This window comes from Temnothorax nylanderi, unplaced genomic scaffold (genome assembly GCF_030848795.1).
Source record: "Temnothorax nylanderi isolate EJ_2023f unplaced genomic scaffold, tnyl_v1.0 TNYL_tig0067_pilon, whole genome shotgun sequence".
Taxonomy (NCBI): Eukaryota; Metazoa; Arthropoda; class Insecta; order Hymenoptera; family Formicidae; genus Temnothorax; species Temnothorax nylanderi.
Genome location: NW_027249129.1, coordinates 165,372 through 188,741, shown reverse-complemented (window position 1 = coordinate 188,741; position 23,370 = coordinate 165,372). Strand labels below are relative to the sequence as shown.

The 23,370-nt window shown below is 38.9% G+C and overlaps 1 protein-coding gene across 1 annotated transcript in view; it reads left to right on the top strand.

Moving 5' to 3' along the window:
- N (uncharacterized) overlaps positions 1 to 23,370 on the top strand; it is a 251,553-nt gene that overhangs the window by 78,702 nt on the left and 149,481 nt on the right. Inside the window, exons 3-4 of the mRNA XM_071708363.1 lie at positions 18,861 to 19,132; positions 21,748 to 21,943. Of these exons, the coding sequence (XP_071564464.1) occupies positions 18,861 to 19,132; positions 21,748 to 21,943 (468 nt within the window). The remainder of the gene's footprint in view (positions 1 to 18,860; positions 19,133 to 21,747; positions 21,944 to 23,370) is intronic.

Below are 23,370 nucleotides of genomic sequence, written 5' to 3'. Positions count from 1 at the left end.
CACGAAGTGCGGCATGCGCGGCCCTCTGCGTTGGCAATCGCGTCTGGATCGCGCACTTTTATCGCTCTAATGATATTAAGTAAATTGCGTACATGGCCCGCAGGTCGTGACGAACTGACTCTTTTTGTGAACAACAAACGGAACGGAAGCAAGAGAGAAAGAGAGAATTTTGCCCGCGGATATACATTCGCAATCTTGCAATTAGGGACACGTGTACCAACGAATATTACCTGTTAAGGAATATTGCGTAGTAACGTTACAAGCAAAAATATCTATTGAATAAAAATGTTATTTCTTCTGCACGCTTATATCCTTTACATTTGTAATTTTAAAAATATTTTAAAATATTAAATATTAGAAATAATCGTAAAAATAAATAATTTTATTTGTTGTATTAAAATAAAAGGGGTGGCGATATATTACGTTGTCATTTGAAAAATATGATTATAACGAGCATAAAATTATATATAAAAGCATATTTATAAGATTATATTTTCTAATTTTTCATACGGAGAAGGAGCGAGCTTTTATCCTCCAGAAATCCAAATTTAAACTTGAATCTTCATCTCAAAGCGGGTTGCTGGTATACGAACGATGTGTAGCTAATCTGAAATTGTACCTCCTTTAACACCAGCGTATAATCACGACGTCGTAAGACGCCTCTTAGATTGTCGGCATCACATGGTATGTATCGCGTGACCTATGACAAGCTGGCCCAGTGCAATGGGGACGCACATTTTGATACAGGGTGCAAAACGGCTTATAATTCGCGACCATGTATTACAAGAACACACACGCATAACGTGTTCGGTGCGTCATCAAGTACTCAATGACGCCTTGAAGTTCACGAGTGAAGAAAACTGCAGTTTTTAAACATCTAATAATTGAAAATTCCCAGGAATTCGAAGCTCTTATTCGAGTTATAAATAGCGATAATAATTAAAAATTCAGATTATAATTGATCGGGATTACGGGATTAATATATGTTTTATATGTATTTAATTCTTTACATGTGGAATAGAACACCTTATCAGAAAATTTTATTTACGCGCGAAGTTAATGTGATATCTTGATACGTTATATTCGGAATTCCTTCTTCAATCAATGGGTTGGAATAGAGCACGTATTTGTATGTACGATCCAACATTATACGTAGATGTACGTCATTATTCGTGTCTGCTTTATGCAAGCCGCTCTCTCAGCTGTTTGTTACGCGGCATAGCGAATATGTTTTTCGCTATACCGCGATAGATCCCTTGATGTCCTTACAAGTACGCGGTAATTTATACGATATATGCGATATGCAGCGTGCATTTTCATCTACATATCTATTTATATATTCCCTATCTTGTGAATAAGTAAAATGTATTTTGTGCGGCAATTTGTAATTCGGAACTTCGTGAGATCTTTTCAGTTCCATAAATTGACAATCTATCAAAATGTAGAATTACCCGAATCTGGTAAAAGATTTATGGAATTGTCTGAGGTTTAACTCATGCTAGCTATCTTAGAAGATTATGGTGAAATTAGTTGTACATTTGTTTATTCTTCCAGAAACATTTTTATTAATTCATAACATGGCGATTGCATACTGAAACCAATTACAAGTAAAATAACGGCAATGGAATTGTGTAAGTCTAGAGTCCTGGTATATCTTATTCTCGGGAAGAAAGCGTATCAATGTTAGAATTAATCGCTGCTGATCACAGGGTCACAATATAATCTCGTGATTAGGCCAAGTAACGTTCGGGCTTGTGATCCGTAATGGAAATTATCGCGCGTTTCACCCGCTTTCATCTCGAATTGTTCGTTCCGCGCGCGCGCCGGAAAGGAAATCGCTGTCATTATCGACGAGCGAGAATGCATTAGGCGGCCTCGCAACGAGTCTCGTATTCGCAGCATCGCGCAAAAAGACCGTCGAGCCACTTTCCATCATCCTAGGCACTTATTTGCCTCTTCGAGCCGGCATCATCGCGTCGTCGAATTTGATTCGACGACGGTATAATCGAGCTGGCACTTATGGCAACTCATATACTCCTGCCTGAAGAGTGTGTCAGAATGTCGTTAGCTCGTAGCCGTGGCAATTACAAGATCATATGTGTACCTGTCATACTGGACATCTCGTGCGAACAAAGTCTATTTCCTGTGAGGTTGTATAATTTCTTCAACTTCAAGGGATTAAAGCAGTTGACACAATAACGCAGCTACACGTTTCTTCGTGACATTCGAACAGGAAAGTACAGAGAAATGTGTTGGGAATTGTTTATTTTATATTTTTCGCATCATTGATACTTGGCACTTTTTAAAACGTGCTTAGGTAATACAGACATGAAAAGAAGCGTTCAATTTTTCAGGCTTTTCAGATATTTCAGACATTTCTAAGCTTCTGTTATGAATGTTTATCATATTTTATATATCAAAAGGCTCACAAGATTAAAAATAAATCACAGAAAAAGGAGCATCGAGCCGCAACTAGATGGAAGTGTTGTAAAATTCTATATTAAGGAAACATATTGACAAACGTTTCGGACCCTTGTGGGCCCATCTTCAGTGTCAAATAACAATTAAGTCCAAATTTTGAAATAGTTTACACGTTACATATTCTTACACTAAAATTAACGCAACTAAATATACGCAACTACAATTAACGCAACAACGTTGATTCCGAAGTGGACCATACTGTAACAATTGTGATTTAGTCAAAATTAATTCAGCGGATTTGTAGAAGGAATAATAATCAAATATACGAATACGCACAGCTTCCACCTAGTTGCGGCTCGATGCTCCTTTTTCTGTGATTTATTTTTTATCATATTTTATTAATATGTTAATCTTGGAATTAATAATCGACCTCTCACGCCGCAAACTGTTTAATTCCTAATAAAAATTTTTATCCTGTAATAATGTCGCGGTGTTCGTGATTGTTACGACCGAATGCGCACCTCCTGATTATCCTTGGGAATATTTCCTGGAGTACAAGGAAAGAAGATATCTTTCGGCGGGCGGGAAGCAGCTCGCAGAAACCGCAGAGACAAAGCGCGATCTGCCTCTGCCGAACCAGAGAGGAGGGGACGAAAGAAGATTAGCGGACAGCTCTGAGTGGTGCCATCTTTTTCTCCTTTTTTCTTCAGTATCTTTCTTTTTTTCCCCACTACCCGCTGTCTCGGCCTCGTCCATCCTCGTCATTTTATTGTTTCGGTAGGAGGAGGCAGACCGTCGCTAATAGAATCCGCGGTCCTTTATTTACTCGGTCCCCCGCAACCCTTTGTTTGCTTCTCACCAATTTCGGTCGCTCCTTTCCTTCTTCCTCTCCCTCCCCCATTTCTCCTTCTCTTTCATCAGCCTCGCCAAGTCTTCTTATCAAGGGGATCCTCTCGCAACTTACAAACCTCTACTTTCTCGTGACCGCGTGCTGATTGCAGCGGTCATAGCGAATAATTTTGCACAATTGTCTTAGGACTTGAGCACCATTTATCGTTCGTTAGTGTTAGACTTCTATCAAAGACAGAGATAATCGTTTCCTTTTATGACAACTAAGAAGACGCAAGAAGAAAGATTCGAGGTTGATTATCAATTTACTTGTGCTCCTCGTTTTCCCCATCAATTGCGCGCCAATTGCTTTCCACGTTCATCACGTTCGCCTTCGGCGAGGCGTTGCTTGGCGGCCTTTTTTTCAAAGCTGCGCCCATTGCTCGCCAAGGCAAGAGCACAGAACGACAGTCGACAATGGCTGGAGTTTAAGCTCGTTGACATCGCGTTCATGAGGTCAGGCCGGCAGACTTCGATTCCCACCGATCTTACTTTCGTATATATGTCCTTAGATGTTTGAACTGTTTGAAGTATGCATCGATGAATGTGCATTACTTCTACGAAGTGCCAAAGTCGGTAGTAGATCATTTTAGCGGTATTATAGTGAGTATATTTACGTGCTAATTCCGCGCGTGATATAAAATACACATTTTCACCCGTTAGTTCTTTACCAGTCGTAAAAGTCGTTTTAACAATCATTGAAATCGATTGAATCATTATATATTTAAAAAAGAGACCGAAACTCTTTAACGCAAATAAAAGCAACCAAACAACTAAAATATTCATTTAACTCATATGTGGTTAATTAAGCGTTAGTAACGCTTAATTATTCAATATTATAACGATTATAACGAACGATTTGTGCTCTTGAATGACATGCAACTTTTTTTATATTTGAAAAAATAATACTAATCATTGCATTACAATTATCGCGCATGGAAATTGAGTGAGATAAAACCGCTCGATTTTATAGTAAGCGTTAAACACAATATTCACGTGATAATTGCGGAGTGTTAATTATTCGTAAAAAGTTTAACATATCAATATCACTACGCGGCAGACAACATTAATATTTATGTATCTGTTTCTTCGTCATCGATCTAGCGCGTAAAAGCTCATTGCGAGACGGATATGCAAAATCTTTGCCGAGGTGAGTAAGATACTGTTATGTGTGCACAGCCGCGTGACGCTTACACAAGTCGGCATATTTATTCGCGTCGGCGGTATTCATGGTATTTCTACGCGCGACTCCACCCGACAATAAATCTAGTTTTAATACGCGGTATAATTACCGAAGAAAAGAATTCTCCCACGCTGGTAAAGGGTGAACTTCACCCTTTAACAAACGCGCAAGAATGATCGTGGCGATAATTCCATCAGAAGAAAAGATAGCATTTTGATTTTATTTTTAATTGCTATTTGTAATGCTTCTTGCTTAGCAATAAACATCAGTATTTTTCTTTTTATACCTACAATTTATATGAATGATATTTGGTACAATTTCCGGAACAGTTCTATATTCAGAGCTCCAGGTCTAATTTTATGCAGTTATTTAATTTTTATTGTGTATGAATATAGATTATGACTTTTTATGAAATAAAGTTGGAGATCAGTATCGAATGCATAATAAGTACGCGAGTAAGTAGTCTAGTTTGTTATCGATATAACTTGGAAGGTACGGAACGAGGAATGCCTTCTAAATACAGGCGACGCAGGCGACCGTGTCTGCTCACGTAGAAGCGGGCGGAAAGGTTTCTGGGAACTTCAAAGGAAAACGAGTCCCACCTTGATCCACATCGAGTAATACGCAAACCTCCGGTATCTGTCCGCGGTCGACCTGGGGGAGTTTTACATCGGTGTAAACGCGAATAAGCGGCCTCACCGCGCGCAATCTCATCGCTGCGGTTTTGCGCCGTTTTCCGCTACGGCATAGCCAAAGCGTTCGTAACGGATGTTCGTACTCGATTTTCAGAACGAACGATCGCTCGACGTGAAAACTAAGGCGACGCAGAGAATAAAGGCAACGTCGTTAACTTGTCGAGCGCGTTGTCATCGATGATAATTTGTCAGTGATACGTTTCAAAGACGATACATCGAAGATCGATGGAGGCCGGATACCCAGTACGTTGCATTTCTTACGAAAGTAACGAGATACCGGTTGCAATAAAATTAAATTGCACGCGGGATTCGTCGGTGTATGAGTGCGCGCCGTGCCTCCTTGTGAGAGATGGTAACTTTGCACCGCTATGCATCTTGATTATTATGATCGCCAGCAGTTTCCGTGCGTTATTCTCGATAGAGGCGAGCCACACCTGAATGACCTTGATGAGATCAGCGATCGACCATCGAGATGCGAGTACATACGCGTATTACTATAGCAATCTGCTTCGCGTAAGTCGAAGATCTGACAATCAGAACCGTGGGCTCTCACGTGCGTTCATAAGTGGCTTGCAAATCGTTCCTTCTTCCCTTTCTCTCCTTTCGATATCTTCTTCCAAGCGCGGTCGCCAGATTGTTGCAATAGATTTATACTACTGTATTAATTTCATTCATCATCACAAAATTCGCGAGCAAATTGCAATAATATAAATTTTATCTTGAGATTCTTTTATTTCCCTCTTTACTTAATATTTATTTTGATTGAATATCAAAAGTACCTTCTTTACTTCTATATATACTTAATGATATTGCATAATTGCTCTTTGTGATTCTATTAGGTATTCTAAAGAGCTAGTAAAAAAACTGAGAAAATTAAAATGTCTTCATATTTATTATTTTCTCCAAAATGTCTCGAATCTTTGAAAAAGGCGTAAAGCTTATTTATTAAAAAACTATTTTTAAAATCTATTTAGCTGAGAAGCACGTCCTAAAATTTTTAGTATCGTCTGCTTTCTTCTTGTATGTATATTCATGCGTCATTTCCATTAACGCGAACTATCCCTCGAATTCTGGAAGAGGTTCTTTGGAGAGGAGTGTATATTTTCCAACGCGATCACTCTGAAGAGGAGCGAAAGAACGGAACGAGCGTAAGATCCTTATGCACGTCACGAAAAGAAGAAGAGGACGCCATAGAAAAATATTCCGACGACCTGTTTGCTGGCTTGAAGTGAGCAGACGGAAATATCATTGCCACGCTCCAGTAAAAAAAAAATCGGAGAAAGCTTTTTCTACCCGGTTGAAGAGAAGTGCAGGGAAGAGGATAGTGAAGGGAAAGAGAAGAGCACGACAGACACATGGCACTACGCAAACGCCACCGCCGTAAATTGTTGGCGATGCGACTTGCGTCTTGGCGGCGAGGAGAAACCTTTTGCTGTCTCTTCTCTCTCTTTCCTACACGTTTTTCTCCATTCTACAGTTTTTTTTCCTTGTCGTGCTTTTTAATGTTCAACTCTTCCATACGACAGCCCATCTGGCTACCATGCATGCCTTCGTCTTCGCGGAACATCACAACGTAAAATCTGCACCAAACGTTTATGCATATGTGACAGAGATTGCATTATAATGAGGTGGTGAACTGGAAACTGCAAATTACAATGTGATGGATGTAAAATGATTTTGATTGATTTCCTCATCACTTGAACTTTATTCAAACACAATTGCAACGTGAGACTGAAGAATTCAGTGCAATAGCGGCGTTGCTCATTCTTTCACAATCTTAAGAAAAGTTTTACTTTAATATTATTAGCTTCGTAAAAGTAATTTTTGAAATTAAAAAATGGTTTATATCTATTAGTGTTACATTAAATTCTTCTGTTTTACTTGTTGGGATATGCTACAACTATAGTAACAAGAAAATTCAATAGAAGTATTATACTTCTTTATTATTATATAATATTTTTTAACAGTGGTCTAAATTTTAAGATTTTATCTTTTTCTTATACATAATTATATACATTATATAATAATATATAATATGATAGATAAATGTGTCTTTTTCCACCTATCTTATTTCGAAGTAGATTACCTTTTAGGTTTGCGGGTGATCAGTAGCGTCATTGATTCTTTCGAAATGATCGGTCACGCATTGCCGGAAAAAGGATCGTGATTTCCGATCCTGAAGGATCGCCTAAAGTGCCGGCACTTCTTGTCGGTGAACGGCCACAGGTGGTCGACAGACATGGCACGTTGTCGACCGGCGGAATCGACGACCTAATTGGGCTCCTTCGGCCGCGTCTTCCGATCGACCCAGATCCCCCCATGATTTTTCGATAATTACACCCGGCCTGTTCGTTCGCCTGTCGAATCTTCGGATCGATCGAATTCTTGCTGGCCTCTCACCTCCGCGCCTCACGTTGTTCAACGAGTTCCGACTCGGTGGCTCGACGAACATTAGCATTTGACGGCTAAATTATATACTGCTTGACGTACATGACGCAGCGTAGCGTCAAATTAGACGAAAATGTTGCGTGAACTTGTACAAATTTCATCAGTCCTGATAGCAACGCTCGAGTCAATGAACGTTGAATATAACGTATATCTTGAATACTCGTCTCTTTTTTGGCATGTTAATACAAGGATATAGTGTAATAAGCATAATTTGTTAGAGATCTTTCCCGGGGATATCTTTTAATTTCAACTCACTTGTTGATCGAAGTGCCTCGATTTTGACAAAATAATTATTATAGTAATCGACAAATGAAGACATAAAGGCGGAATATTGACTGCGCGCGTATTTCCATATTTATTTGGGGTTTGGTATATGAATCATTGACACTTTTTCTCGTAACACTTTTCTCACACTTGCTGCGTGCGATAGTATATTTGTTAAGCGTCGCATTACGTTCTCAGGACGTTAAACTTAATAACGTATCATGGGACCATTACCTTATCAATGAACCACCCTTGAAGTGCGAGGGAGTACAAAAATAAACCAATGCCCTCCGTGAGAACCTCCTCACCTTTTCCTGTGCTCTCTTTCTCCCCGCCTCCTTCTTTCGTTCTTTCTTCGTTTTCTCATTCCCCTTCGCACTCGATAGCTTCGTTAAAAGCATGCTTGCGATGCACATGGTACCGATCGTCGTCGTTGTCGTCATCGTCAACAAGGAGACCTGACAAAAACGGGGTCTCTGTTTTACATGCTCGAGAGCACGGGCATTACACGCACCGCCATGTACGTATAAAGCGCGCGTAAAGTTTATTATTACTGGAAACAGCACACATCGTGGTTTATACCGGTAATGGAGACCTTACAGTCGTGCGTGGGAACTCTTGAAGAAACAGATTAATTATTTATGCAGGGGTTACACCAGCGTGATCATTAATTCTGTAACACGCGATTGGAATATAGATCTCTCGCTAATATTCATATAACGGCAAAATGAATGGAGGTTTAGGATTAAGATATGAAGACATATCTGCGCAAGATATCAAATTGCACGATTAGATATAATTATCGCATCTTTCATTTACGCTCAGCGAGAGATCGAAGTATTCTCTCGCTATTACGGAAAAGATACATGTCGTTTGATCGCGCTATACGATTCTCAATGCCGTGACGAATAACGACGCTTTTTCATCTTGGTACACGCACGTGCGTGCGTCTTATAGAGTATGGCGTGACCGCGATCACCTACGGCGTTACCGCAGGTTGCGTTTTAAAAAAGGCCGATGGCCTGCCTTCGTACACGTCGCTTCTTTCAAAACACGTTCGCTGTCGCAATCGTCAGCGCGGTCTCGCGTTTTACGATCGTGTCGGCCACACGAGCCGCTGAGTGTTACATTTCAAAAGCCGCAGGACACACGTCGTTGTCCTCTTCTCCTGGGAATATGTTTCACTCCGTTCCCTTTATTTGAATTCTGGATTTGCTTTTTTTTCAATTATCACAGCTCAAGAAACGTAATATAAAATGATATCATGACATTTGAACACACTGGTTATTTTATCTCACAATTATATTCACAATTTTATGATAAGGAAGTACAATTATTGAAAAATACTTGCAGTTTCCAAATTTCGTTTGTTAATAATTCTGATTACGGTATAAATGAGTATGCATTTCTGAATCAAGATCTAAAAGATATATTTATACACATGGAAATTGATAAAACATTTTTCTTGTAATAAATAACTGAATTCTTTGTTGCATAATTGTTTTACATTCTAAAACTAAATATTAATAAAAGAAAAGATATAAAGAATATTATTTATTTTGTCGCAAACTGCAATCTTATTTGCTAGATCTAGATGAAATCTTTGCCAACACATATAGGATAATCAGAAACTAATGAGAGATTACCGGTCATGCGAGCAATCCGAGACCCTTGTAAACAAGGGGGTTGTTATTCATCTCTGTGTGTTCGTAAATGGTGCTTGCTCCCCCGCGAAACAGGACGACTCCCTCAACCCGCAGTCACATTATCCACGTGGGAAATTCCACTCGGTCTTACTACCGCTTCATTCACAAAAGCACTTCTTTACCCTCATAACCCCTTCAGAACGTTCTGATCGTCTCTAAATACATCGATTGTGACACCACGATTTACAAGACGAACGTTTTTCTCTTCGTACCTTCTGCATTACTTATACCTACACGCGCCTTTAAGCGTATATGTGTTCTTTCAGCATGTATTGCCTCTACAGACTCTTATTTCGATATTGAGATATACTTGATGAAAAACAAGTAATGAATTAAAATGAAATATTTCGCTTCCTTTATCATTTAATATTCGCGTCTTGTTAAAAGATAAGAAACTAATTTCATTATTTTATGTAACTGAACAGTGCAATATTTTTTACCTCTTAGGAAGAATAAGAAACATTTTATAGCTATGAGAAAATGAAATATTTTATATTTATGCTTACAATTAGTATGTATAATCTTGCTGTTCTCGTATTTCTTTCTTTATACAAGAAGTAATTTCCGAAGTTTTTTTCGTACTTTTAAATTTGAGGAAATCACGATCAATCTTCAATCATTGTTGTCTTCAATCATTGTCACTCAGTACAACGAGCACGATAAAATCGCGACAACTTCCTATTTCTCAGATTCTTATCTCTGCCTTGCCGTTAATTGATCGCGTCCGTTGACCCTTAATTATTCGACGAATCGCTATTGACCTTTCACCATACCTCTCTTCGTCCACCAACAACTCCCTCGGACAGTCGGCATCGGTTTTCTGTCGGCGACGCTCCCAGCCTTAATGGATGCTAATTCGACGACGATGGTATTACGGTGGCGTTTCTTAATTAGCGGGTCGCCGCGGGTGCCAGAGTGATCAGCTAATTACACGCTTCTAGACCCGGATAGAGAAAGAGAGGGACAGAGAGTGTAAGTGCGAGTGAATGAAAGAATATTTCTTCCTATTACCGGCGTCCGTTAGTTCGTTTTTTTTGTTTCGGTAGTCGGTTTTCTAGACTCTCCGATCCTTTCCGTTCTTGAGACGCAAGGACGCGGTCAACCCGTGTACCAAGAGGAGTTTTTCGGGGAGAAGAATGAAGGGGCGGGGGAGGGGGGTAGATCCCCGAAGTCCATTAACATTCGGCGCGGCAAATTACAAGCCGAGACACTAATGGACCCGGCACGAGTGGTTGGGCGGTCCACCGAGCATTGATGGTGGGTGGTGATGCTGGTGGACCGCTGACTGGTGATCTTAGTGCCGAAGAGCTGCATCCTTTCCCTGTCTCCGTCTATTATCCCGTGGAAGGACCGGCTTCTAGATGAGTTTTCGTGATACTGCGCCTTCGCGCAAGAGGAACGTTCGGCCTTCTGGGATTCATCGCGACTGTCTTTGTAATCCGCAACCAGTTTCGTCGCTCGTAACGACAGGAGATTTCGAAACGTAAAAATTTCAAGTACTAATATATGTCAAAACTTATTGATATTTGTGAAATGAACAAAATGACATACGCGCAAAATATATACATATATAAAATATAAAAATTATAGGAAAGAAAAAGATAACAAGAGATAAAATAATGCTTATTGCTTTAATTTACATAATATCATGAATATAGTACTTGCACCATGATGTGCACGAAATTAGTTCTCCTTGTCTCTTTTGTATTTTATGTTTAATGATATATATTAATAAATCCTGTGGCGTTATTAACTTTATTATCTCATTTGCGCGCCATTTTACTACCTAATCTCAAGTCCATTAGCAGCAGGAAAATTATGAATATTTCGCAACAGATAGTGTGCTCGCGCACGAAACCGGATAAATATATTTTCGCTCTGGCGGAAATTGCTATTAAAGATTCTATTCTGCATATTTGATGATGTACCGATAATTATAATTATAATCATTTCCATTATATTTTTTTAATAGAAATGGTCGCCTGGTTTAATACGTAATCTGAAATCTAATTAGAACAACACGGAAGTTAGAAAGACATTAAAATCCTTTAGGAGGGCGTGAGGAATCATTTCTACCTATCCTCAGGGTTCGATAGATTACGTTAATACTAGAATCGTAAGATCATGGGATCCTAACATATTATTAGGAAGCTTACCTTCGAAGATATAAATTATACAAGCCGGTGCTTTAAAATATCAATACTTTTCTCTCTTATAATTCGAAAATGATTAAGTATAACGTTTATTAATTTTTTGTTTTTTTTTTAATAATGCGTTTAATTTTTTTAAATTAATACCTCAAAATATTAAATAAATTTTTTGTAAATGGAATCTCAATTATGAAGCAATTTTTATTTAGTGCACGGTTAAACGTCATTTTTTAAATATACCGGTTCTATTTTTAATCTACTTAAAATTTAATTACTTTAAGATCGATTGTCCTTTAACTGGACGTTATTTCTTTCAGAAAATATCCGTCGTATGAACGTCCGCGTAAGTTCTTTCTTGCGGGGCTCCGAGCGACGATCACGTAGCGACCGACATTGAGTGATCGATCATTCGCCGCCGAAAAATCGCTCGCGCTCCTCGCCTACATAAAACGATCGCCGATCCGATACCGCGGTGCGGCACGTCCGCTTTTCGACGAGTGCAATTGCGCGTGTTCAAGGTGGCCGGAAAAAGCTGCGGCTGATCTCTCGCCGTTTGCAAAAACGAACGATCTGGCCTGGCCGAGTCGTTAATGCGACCGACGAAGCGTGTTGCCCGCCTAAGAGCCACCAATAACAACTGTCTTTACCCCTTTTCCTCTCTCGCCGTCCTCGTCGCACTCGCTCGTCCTCTCTCCTTTCCCTTCGCGGATACTCGTGCCTCTTCGTCTTCGTTGTCTTTCCGTCCTTCTGCTCCCTTTCCGCTTCTTTCGTTCGCCGAAGTAATTCGAACTCGTGCCGAAAGAAGCCGGGGAATTTACCGCGGCCGAATGCCTTTACCTTCGAAGTCGTTGGTTCCGGTCCCAAATCCGTCGGTCACCGCGGGCCAATAATAAGCGACCTTCATCTTCCTTCACCCTCACTCAATATTTTTGACGATTATCTTTCTTATATAATTATAGCTTATATTTCTCAGCATTCGGAAATTATCTGTCTAGGCGATAGGACGTTAAATCCTCGACGATTTTGTTCTTATTCAAGAACCAGATAAAATCGTATTTTTTTGTTTAAAAAAATTTGAAATTTGCTTCAACAGATATTTATTCCGAGTTTTAGTTATTGAGCGTAAAAGATTTTAAAAAACCATAAAAATTAAGTTGGGGTATCTCTGCACAGTGCTGACAAAGAAATAATTAATGATGTTCGTATACCACATCTCGTTATGGAAATATCGACTTGATCCTCATTCGTTTACGGTAATTATCTTCTTCAGCGGCGATGGCTTACATTTCTCGACATCCGGAAGTCATTTATCTCGGCGAGAGAGAAAAGTATATGATGTTCGGGCATACTTGTAGCGAAGGTGGTTTGTCATAGGATTACCATAATGTAATCTGATTTCTGTATGTATTGACACTTGACGACATTTTATTTCTTAAAATTTGTGTAATAATATAGCTTTAATTTATAGAAGTTTTTTTTACAAAATTATATTTTGGACAGGAATAGAGCATTAGTTTAAGTACGATCGATCAGCGAGCCTCGATCATACTTTTCTCCATAGTTTCCAGATTTGGCATGAATGTCGTTTGCGGAATTCGCCGTTCGAGAATTTATCGTGTCATTCTTGATGTACGATCCACCACAGTGAAGGGAAGAAGGGAGATCCCTTCTCCCCCCGAGATCCTCGATTCGAGATGCTCGAGCTCGTTTTGCTCACGCTTGGCTTTCCGTTCCGTCTGGGACTGCCGGGTTATTACCGGCTAAGTGGACGATTCGTAATGACACCGGAGGCTGCCATTTTAGTGCTAAGTGCCGCGCATTATCGGCGGGGGATGACGGTAGTCGTCTTTATATTTTTTCTGTCTCTATATCTCTTCTTTTCTCGTCCGCTTTCTTTTTCTCGCTCGCGCACTTGCGTTGCGAATGTTTTAGACAAAAAAGCTGCGGTTCCTAATGCGGCAACTTGTAATCTCGCGTGTCGATATTGACGACGATGTACACTTGTTTTCGTCACTTAAAATCCTACAAATCTATGAAATGCACCCAAAGTTATATCTCTATTCAGATATTAAAAGTTAAAGTTAAACATAAAGTTGCTTTTAATTTAAGGGAAAAATACTTACAAGATCGATATACTTAATGTTAAATATTTTTTAAAAACAAATCTTAATTAAATTCTATTGAAAATTATTTAATATATACGTAATGAATAATTAAGTCACTTATTTTATTCAAAATTTTCCTAATTTTTTCTCTTCCAAATATAATGGCAAATATATTAATGCGGCTCATTGTTTATTGTCATTTCTTTGCATACATAGTATCGCTTTGTCGCGTTTATTCGTCAATTAAGCTCCCAAGATCAGTAAAGACTTACTACCGAGGTGTTGCACGCGACGCAATATCAGATACCTGTTTAGATGCTGGGGAACGCGTACGGCCATTCATCATGTCTCGCAGCGAAGGGAGAGACAGGAACAAGCCGGGCGAGAGAATATCCTTCGGATTTACGAGGCAATTTCGGCGAGCGATCCGTTAATTTCCGGATGATACTACGCGATAACTTCACGGAAATCTTGGCTATCGATCTTTCACGCGGACGTGCCACACTGGATGCCGCGACCACATGCAATATCCCGGCGGTATCCGTGCAATATCTAGTTTTATTAATTTTGCTCCGCAGATGATTTTTCACGGATGCAATCGACTTCCTGACTTAGCTAGTTAGAGAAATTTTGCTATACTTTTCATAGAAAGCATCATCGCTTTAAATGACTGAATAATTGATATATTATACGTCATTGAATAAACTTTATCTGATTGACTGAATAACATTATTAAATATTAAAAATAAAGAATCATATTTTCGATGTAATCTAAACTCGTTCGAGTACAGCATCTACTAATTTATCGTGTGAACGAATTAAGAACTTCGTTCGCGAGCTAGGAAGAGACCGCGGAAATTGGCATGGAGCCAGTAGGAACTTTGCACTCCCACGTTCTCGATCGCACAATGTACGACCATTTCAATAATCATTATTATGCGAAACGAAGCTAAAATTGATGTAAGATACTCTCGTTTCCGTTTGCGTCAGATACATCAAAATTTCCAGATAAAATTTGAACTTTATTCAATGCGAATTCAATACGGTAAAATTCCTTGAAATTCCTCAAAATTAACAATAAAATACAAACTTGTTGAAGAATGATTATTTAGAATAAAGACTAATACTTTAATAATAATGTTACTTATTGACCATCTTTGAATAAGGTATGTTTTCCTACTCAATTAGGATGCGTCCCAATATTATGTCAATAGTATACCTATACTGACGCACATTTTAGAGATTCTACAGGTTTGTTTGAGTTATTAGTTAGCATTGTTAGAGACTATTTAGTCAACCCTAAAAATATGAAACTCATAGAACACGTTATAATATGTGATAATTAATAGCTGTATTCTCATATATTATGAAGTTTACAATACAGATATCTGACTTCTGTTATCGTAATATCGTATTACTATTAATAAATAATCTTAAACACGCTACAATGTATGAATAAAAGATATTAATATAAAGAATATTTAATACTATTGTTATTGTTACTGTTATTATTTTAAATATGGCGCAATACAGTCGCATTTTTCTAATCGTGCATGTATATGAAAAGAGAAATACATAGAATTGCTTGTATGAACATTATCTATGATAAAAAGCAGAGATTAAGTAAATAATATTCAATAACATCGTTTTTTTCCATTTTCTTGAGATAAACATCAGATCGGAATAAAACAGATAATAAATGTGCTCCTTTCTAAATTCGCAATATTAATTAGATAATCTTTGCAGAATGTATATACATAAATATCACATTTTTCTAGACTCTATAATCCTAGATCATCCATCACATATCATCGTGCGCGCGGGTGTGACGCATAGGCCTGTCTTCTCTCTGGCAAATCGCGTTTGCTCGAAACGCACTGGCGCTTAAATGACTCCGTAATTGATGACTGTCGCAATTAGCGAGCAGGGCGACGCCGACGAGTTTCGCCTCGCGGCGAAGCATTTTCGTACGCGAACGCGTTCATAAACGTGCGAAACTACTGCACGCCACGCCACGCCGATAGCGCGCGCGACAATCTTATCGTTGAACCGCGCCACGTTCGCTAAACACTGGTGCTCGTGTAATTTACGGCTTCTACGGTGACCGGTTTGCAGTTGCGAAATAGAGAAGGCGGGCCTTTATAGAGCGCTGAATTGATAAAACGCTTCCGGAATCGCGGCACTGTCATTGCAGATCGAGAGCAACGTACATATAGAGCTGATAATTTACATAACACGAATCCGTTCTCGGCCGCCCGGTTGCTTATTTGTTACTTATCTATGCGCTTACAAGAAGGGATGCTTATCTTATATATTTGCAAGATTATCCAGAAGCAGGATATGTTACGACATTCGCGTCGATAATTACAATCTCGTTCGCGTGGCGTCTTCGATCCGGCTTATCACGTTAGATATCTGTAGCGAGAACGCCGCGTTAACGCCATGCACGCTTTTCATGCTGCTCCTTTATCGCATTCGAGTGATTGAAACGTTAGTGCGTATGAAATATACATACAAGCTATTAAATTAAATGCTACGCATAAACATAGCATATGAGCTATAAATAAATATTAATTTGCGTGTATTATACACTGCGTTACACTCTTCTAATTTATGCATATCATTTAGGTTCAGATCAAATTATTTTGCGGTTTTATATTTTTTTGCATATTACTTTTATTCGACGCAATACCTCAATCTTTTTTATTATACAGTTATGAAATTTTCACACAACTATAATTTCTCTCGTCTTACATATGAAAGAGAAAGTTATTGCACAAGAGAAGACATCAATTTGTTGCATCTTACTTTAGCTCTTGCTCGTATTAGCGGTCTCGTTACATCTCTGCGTTCGAGGGCGGATATTCACGGGTGGAAGTCAATAAATCCAAATGGCACGAGAGACGCACGCCGGCCCTGACCGGCAGCATCAAGAATAAGAAACTCGCTGTTGAGCAAGTAATGGCCGTGGAATCGTCGTTTCCGTTTATAGAGATACCGGCTGTGGCTCTCTAAGCAACCGCGCGCGCACATACGCGATGGAAAGCGGCGAAAGAAGTCGAGGCGAAGCCCCGATGCGATTCAGCTGCAGCTGCAGGACAATGCGCTCAATACGTTTCTGCATATTGATGCCGGCTTAAGGATACTACAATCTCGGTTGCATCGATAGAATAAGTAAACGAACTTCTTTCACGTCAAACTTGAATCTATCTGTAGAGTGTTTTTAGACAACATCTGCAGGAACTTGGACTAGATTGGAAATCTCTAGCTCTTGAACGACCCGAAATCGATATCTCCTTTAGGGAACAGTTGGTTATATATTTTTAACGAGTATGTTGAGTATATACATTCTAAAATGTTAGCACTAATTATATGAAATTATTGTATTATTGTTGTATCGTATGTATAACTTGTAAACTAAAGTACTGTCCATATAAATTGTATAACTTGTAAGTTGTAAGCTTCTAAACTAAAATACTATTCATGTAAAAGCGCTAACCATTTTTGTCAGGTCAGGTTTCTTCAATCGCTTTTCTGAGCTGTAAATGATTTTGTAGGTAAGTTTTCCCATTATTTCGCAAACAACATGGCAATTTTAAGATAAATGGGTCAATGCCATTGAATGATAAAACCTTATTATATGTGAATATGACACGTGTTAAATTCGAAAGAACTCGCGAGTGAACTCGTTTCATAAACGCGTTCGCAATTTGTCTCTGCCGTAAGAAGATAACGAAAGTCCTTTCAAGGTAATGAGGATATGCGTGCTTCATGAGATCGCCGTAAAGGACGTGCAGTTGAGAAAAACCTTTATGGTCGGCCGGGCCAGCGTAAGGAGGCGCAAGTTACCTTAAGGGTCTAGTTTCTCTAGGTTCTTTCGCATATCAATGGGACTGCAATGTAAAAGCGGCGGTCGATCGCAGCTTGCAATATGACGTGTCCCGTCCGGCGATCATTAGGGCCCGTTAGACCATCGCTTTTTTGCCACGAAAGTCGACAAAACGCGGCAATAATTTCCTTATCGAGAAAGCACGATCGTTGACCCTGTCATTGAAACGGTATTTGTACACCTAGCCTGTCATTTCGTAGCAATTCCATGAAGCTTTTAACTCGACAAACGTTGATGGCGATTGAATATAAGATCGCGAGCATGCATGTTGAACTTCTAATAAAAGAGCTAAAAGTATGAATAATTCAGATTCGTTCAATACAGAAAGCGGGAATAATTCGATTTTGAAGTAACACGCGATACAATTCCAAGGAACCCGAGAAACATATTGTGAATGAGTTGCTCGGTGTGGAGAGAGAGAGATCACAAAAGGACTTTTTTTTCTCGTCTGAAAAAAACGTGCGTTCTCTTTCTCATGCCACTTCACGCGAACGATGAATTCGACAGAAATTATAAGAGGTGCAACGCACGAAGTTAGATACTTGTTTGGCGAATTTACTAACACACGTAATAGGCCAGTCATAAAGCCTGGACTCGAACTCTTCGTCTTTCTGGTCTTCGTGGAAGTCTGAACCGCAATACGAGATACACCTTTTCGCGAGAACGCATTATAGTTCCCTTTGAAATTGCTCACTTCGATCAAGATGCTACCTTCTCTCTTCGCTTTTTTCATTTATATAGAATTCAGAAAAATGTTATATCTGTGTGTAACAAAAAGAACCAAATTTTTATTTCACTTTTAATCTATGTTTAAATCATTTTGGATCCGTTGTAATAAGTGATTTTATAAAATAATCTTATCAACATTTTTTTATGTAACGAAAATAGAAGAAATTTCGATAATTTTGATTGATGGACATTTTATTTGAAGTATAATAAATCTTTAAGCGTATTTATGTATAGGAAAACCAATTTTTATTTAGAATTATAACGCATAAAATCATGCAATTCTCTCATGGAATCGATCCACCGTTCGAAATGATTGTTTATATTGATGTACAACAACGAGGGAAAACATCGATCCTTTAATCATGACATAATCCTGTTTCAGCTGCACATCGAAATACGTGGGAGAATACTGTCAACACTTGAACCCGTGCTATACAGGATCGCGCTGCCAAAACGGCGGTTCATGTAGGGTACGCGAAGGCATCGGAGGTGGCACGCCATCCTTCACATGTGCATGTCCTGTCGGTTTTACCGCCAGCCTCTGCGAAATCCCCATCGAAAACGCCTGTGACTCCTCGCCCTGTCTCAATGGTGCTACATGCAATCTCAAGTCGTTGCACGAGTATGTGTGCACGTGCAGCATCGGATACACAGGTCAGTAAACAACTGATATCTTCATATTTGCGACCAGAAATTGAAATCTATAATTTTGAGTAGATTCGGACTGTTATAATCGCACGAAAATTATTTCTATGTTTATTGAGCATGATAAGATTTGTCGATTCGTGATTTGAAACTCTGCTTATCAAGAATCGCTGCAAACGTCGGTAAAAGAATAATATATGTAAATGACTAATTGCGCCGACAAAATGATCAAAACCAACCCGTTACGGTTGTCAGAGGTGTTAAAGGAAAACTATGCGGATTCTTAAAGGGGAATAATTGCGTAAGTCCGACAATGAATAGGCCGCGCGTTAGTCATCGAATACTTAAATATGCTTATCGATTCGCGTGGGTTGAATAGCAAGGTTAATAGATAGACGGGACGATAACGTGATGCAATTAACTAGTTCGCATTGTGTTGCGCGTCATAAAGAAACGTCGAGACCGAGCTATAACTGTAAATTTGCATTGAGCTATTAAAAGATACTCTACGTGTACGCGTGTGTGTGTGTGTGTAATATCGGATGACAGGCGTTCATCAATTTTAAAAATAGACATTATCTTGATATATAATATATATTTAACATAGTCGTTATCTCGGATTACTTTAATTTCAATATCAAATTTACGTACATCACAGAAGTCGATGCTGAGGTACGATTATATCTTTTACAACTCAGGATAAAATACCAAAGCACGTTCTGATATGCTTGACGAATAAATCTAGAAACACGGCGATTTTCGAAAGAAAAGCAAGGAAAACTAGAGAAAGAGGTAGAAGAAGGAAGGAAAGGCAAGTTGAAGTGTGCGTTTGTAGGATAATTGACGAAGAACCATGCGGCATTTTACTGTGGCGGTACCTTTGGACGAGTGGTGCTCAGTTTCCTCAGCATTTTCAGTGAACCCTCAATGGCTCAATGATTGTGTGGAGAGAGAATTTACCGATTTTAAGATAGCTATATAACTTATTTTATACATCAATATTTATTCTTGTTGATATGTTAATAATTATTCTTCTTAAGTTAAGTGTTCGATTAAATTTTATTCTTTATATTTAAAGTATTTTTAGCAAAGTTTAAAAGATGGATAGAAATTATTTATAAATACGTATATAAAATATCTCTAAAACATCTCTTTAAACTCGTGATTTTGATATTGATAAAATATGTAACCTTTTTCAACAAATTAATAGAGAAAAGAACTTTCTAAAATATGCTTGAATCTTGAACAATGAGCACCGCTAAAGTTATAGCGGTTGCACGGTGCAGATCGCAAAAGCCAAGACATCTTGGCCACAAGAGAACAAGTAGCGACTCCGGTAATTAGTTCCACTAATCAGTAGTCCGCGAAGGGAAGGGGGAGACGTTTACCTTAGATACATGCTCCACCATCCGGGATTACCGCCATCTTAAAGGATATCTCTACTCACGGACCGAATGCTAGTCAGCAAGAAATGCCGAGCTAATTTATTCTTATCTTCGCTAAGATCTTCATCTACAAAATGTTATTTTTATGTTTTTGCGCTGTAACGTTCGTTCTTAGAGGTTCCAAGAATATTTTACGACGATCTAGCCTCTAGCGAGTAAACGTTCAACCTTTCATAAAAAAATATGTAGATGTTCAAGTCTCGATCATCCCTCAAATATTAAAATACATAATTTTTTGTACATGTGTGCAAATAAAATCTCTTGTCGCAAATTTTAATGAAGTAACTATAATTTTGTAGTTATTATATTTCACAATGTTTATGGAATTAATTAAGAAGTAAAATTCGTGATTAATTCTAATACGTTTAATCTTAAGCTTTTATTTGGTATATGGTACACAGTAAAAAATTTTGTGTTAATTTAACACATTTCACATGTCCCAAACGATCCACCCAAATTTTTGTGTTATTTTAACACAAGATGAATATGTCAAAAAGTAACACAAATATTAACACTAAAAAATGTTTAATATAATTATTTATTGCGCACCACGTCCCGCGCCTGACTCGCATTCGCCGTTTAAATCGCTTGACATTTTCACGAGTCTAATTATATAATTGTTTAATATCAATTTAACACAATATTCAAATAACATAACCACATAATGTTAAATTAACACTTGGATATGTTAAAAATTCAACACAAATTTTTAACAACTATTTTGAGTAGATTGATTGTAACATAAATACACAATGTGTTAAAATCTTTTTTGCTGTGTAATGGTATTTGATATATGGTAAGATTTAATAAAAATTTTAAAATAGAATTTATTAAACATTTTTAATTTTTTTAGACTCATATATTTAATATTAACAGGAGAACAATTAAAAAAAATTGTTATCCTTAATTCTATTTCTTCTAAATTAATATTTCCGTACCTAAGAGTTAGAGTTTCAAATCTTGCTGGAGTAAAACTCGTTTGAGATGATAAAAAAAAGATTAAGTCATTAAAAAAATAACGCAACATGAGAAGTTCGTAATTTTAAATTAAATCGTGATTCGAGTTCTCAATATGACGTTGCAAACCATGCGATTTTTCAGTCGTACGTACATACATACATAACGAGATTGTGCGTCGGTGCAAGACGTTGAACAACATCGTTTCTTTTTTTTTTTCAGGTGACCATTGCGAGCGACAGGATTACTGCGCCTCGTCGCCCTGTCGAAACGGGGCCGAGTGTCGCTCGCTCGAGGACAGCTACAAGTGCACGTGTGCACCTGGCTTCACGGGACCGAATTGCGCGGACGACATCGACGAGTGCGAGAGGGACCCGTGCAGACACGGTACCTGCAAGAATATTCACGGATCTTACAGGTAAGTCGGGATGGCATGCTTAACGATTGCCCTGTGTAACACATTGTACGTATTTTTATCGCGCCTCCGAAATGATTACGCGACGTGTGCATTGAGGCGAGCGTCTCGATCCAGATTCAGGGACGTTTTCAAGTCGAGCGTTTTAAAGCGGACATTGAAGACACTGCATAATTATCGTTGGAATGCTGCTCTCGAAGTAGCTCCCGAGAAACTTTTTATTTACTTTTATATTCTCTCTTTTTGATTTTTATCTTCTGTCTCTCTTTCTCTTTCACACATACAATAATACTCTTAAGAAAACTTATTCAACTTGTTAAATATTAATACGATATTTATTCGGCGAACACCTTATTATTTTTAATATAAAATATAAGATTTTAATTAAAATTTCGTTAAAATGAAGCGCGTATCTGAAATTTACTGAAAAGTAAAAGATCTTATTATTAACTCGTTCAACACAGAATAGTTGCCGTTGATGCATCTTAATGATAGGAACGTCGTAACGTAAGCACGCGCGTAAAGAAACGGTCGGAATGAGCAGTCTGAAATCACTAGCGCGTATATATCGAGGCGAAGCTGGCGAAGCCACAGCTCGGCAGCCAGGAATCTCTCATTTGTCCGGGGTTGCGGTGCGCGCGTGCATCGCGTGAACGTGCACGGTCACGATCGGGCCGCGGATAATCGATTCTACGAGCAATTGAGATCTGCATATATGGAACGAGAGAGGGTTGCGGGTCCGCGCAACAAAAATGCGAGCGAATAAGAGCGATCCGTGTGCCGCCGCCAATCGGTCGATTCGAAAATGTCCGAGTGCATTCTGAGATGCATCTCGGCGCAGGTGGAGGAGGATGTGCCGGCATGCAGTGTCGTTGGATGTCCCCTTGTCGTAATTACCAATTGAGCACGGTCCCCGGAACGCGAAATGCGTAACGACGCGAGGCAACGAGAATTCATAGACTCGATTTCACGGTCCATTACTGATTTTCTCCTAATTCGGCGTTTCGTTACGTTGAAAATTACCTCCGTTCCGCTCGCCAAGTTCCGACATGCAATCGTGATCCGATCGCGAGATGTACCTATGGCAGTGACGAGGAATGGGGCTGCTGATCGAGGAAGTAGATATCGTTTCGGAGAAAGTTAAACGTTTTTATTAATACACAATCGCCCCGCGGAACAATTTTTCGAGAGTCGGTACAGGGGAGAGGATAATCGGAATATCCAGCTCGTATGGACGTACCCATCTACGCATACATACGACATAAGCGTGAGAAATCTAGTAACGCGAAAGATAATGAGGCGACGTTAACAAGATAACTTCTCGGAAGCTACCGAGGATAGAAATATGAAAATTAAAAGGTAAAAGATAAAAAAGTGGAGGGTTCCGCCTGGAATTTACACGTAGTGGCATGAGTTCCTCTCTCTCTCTC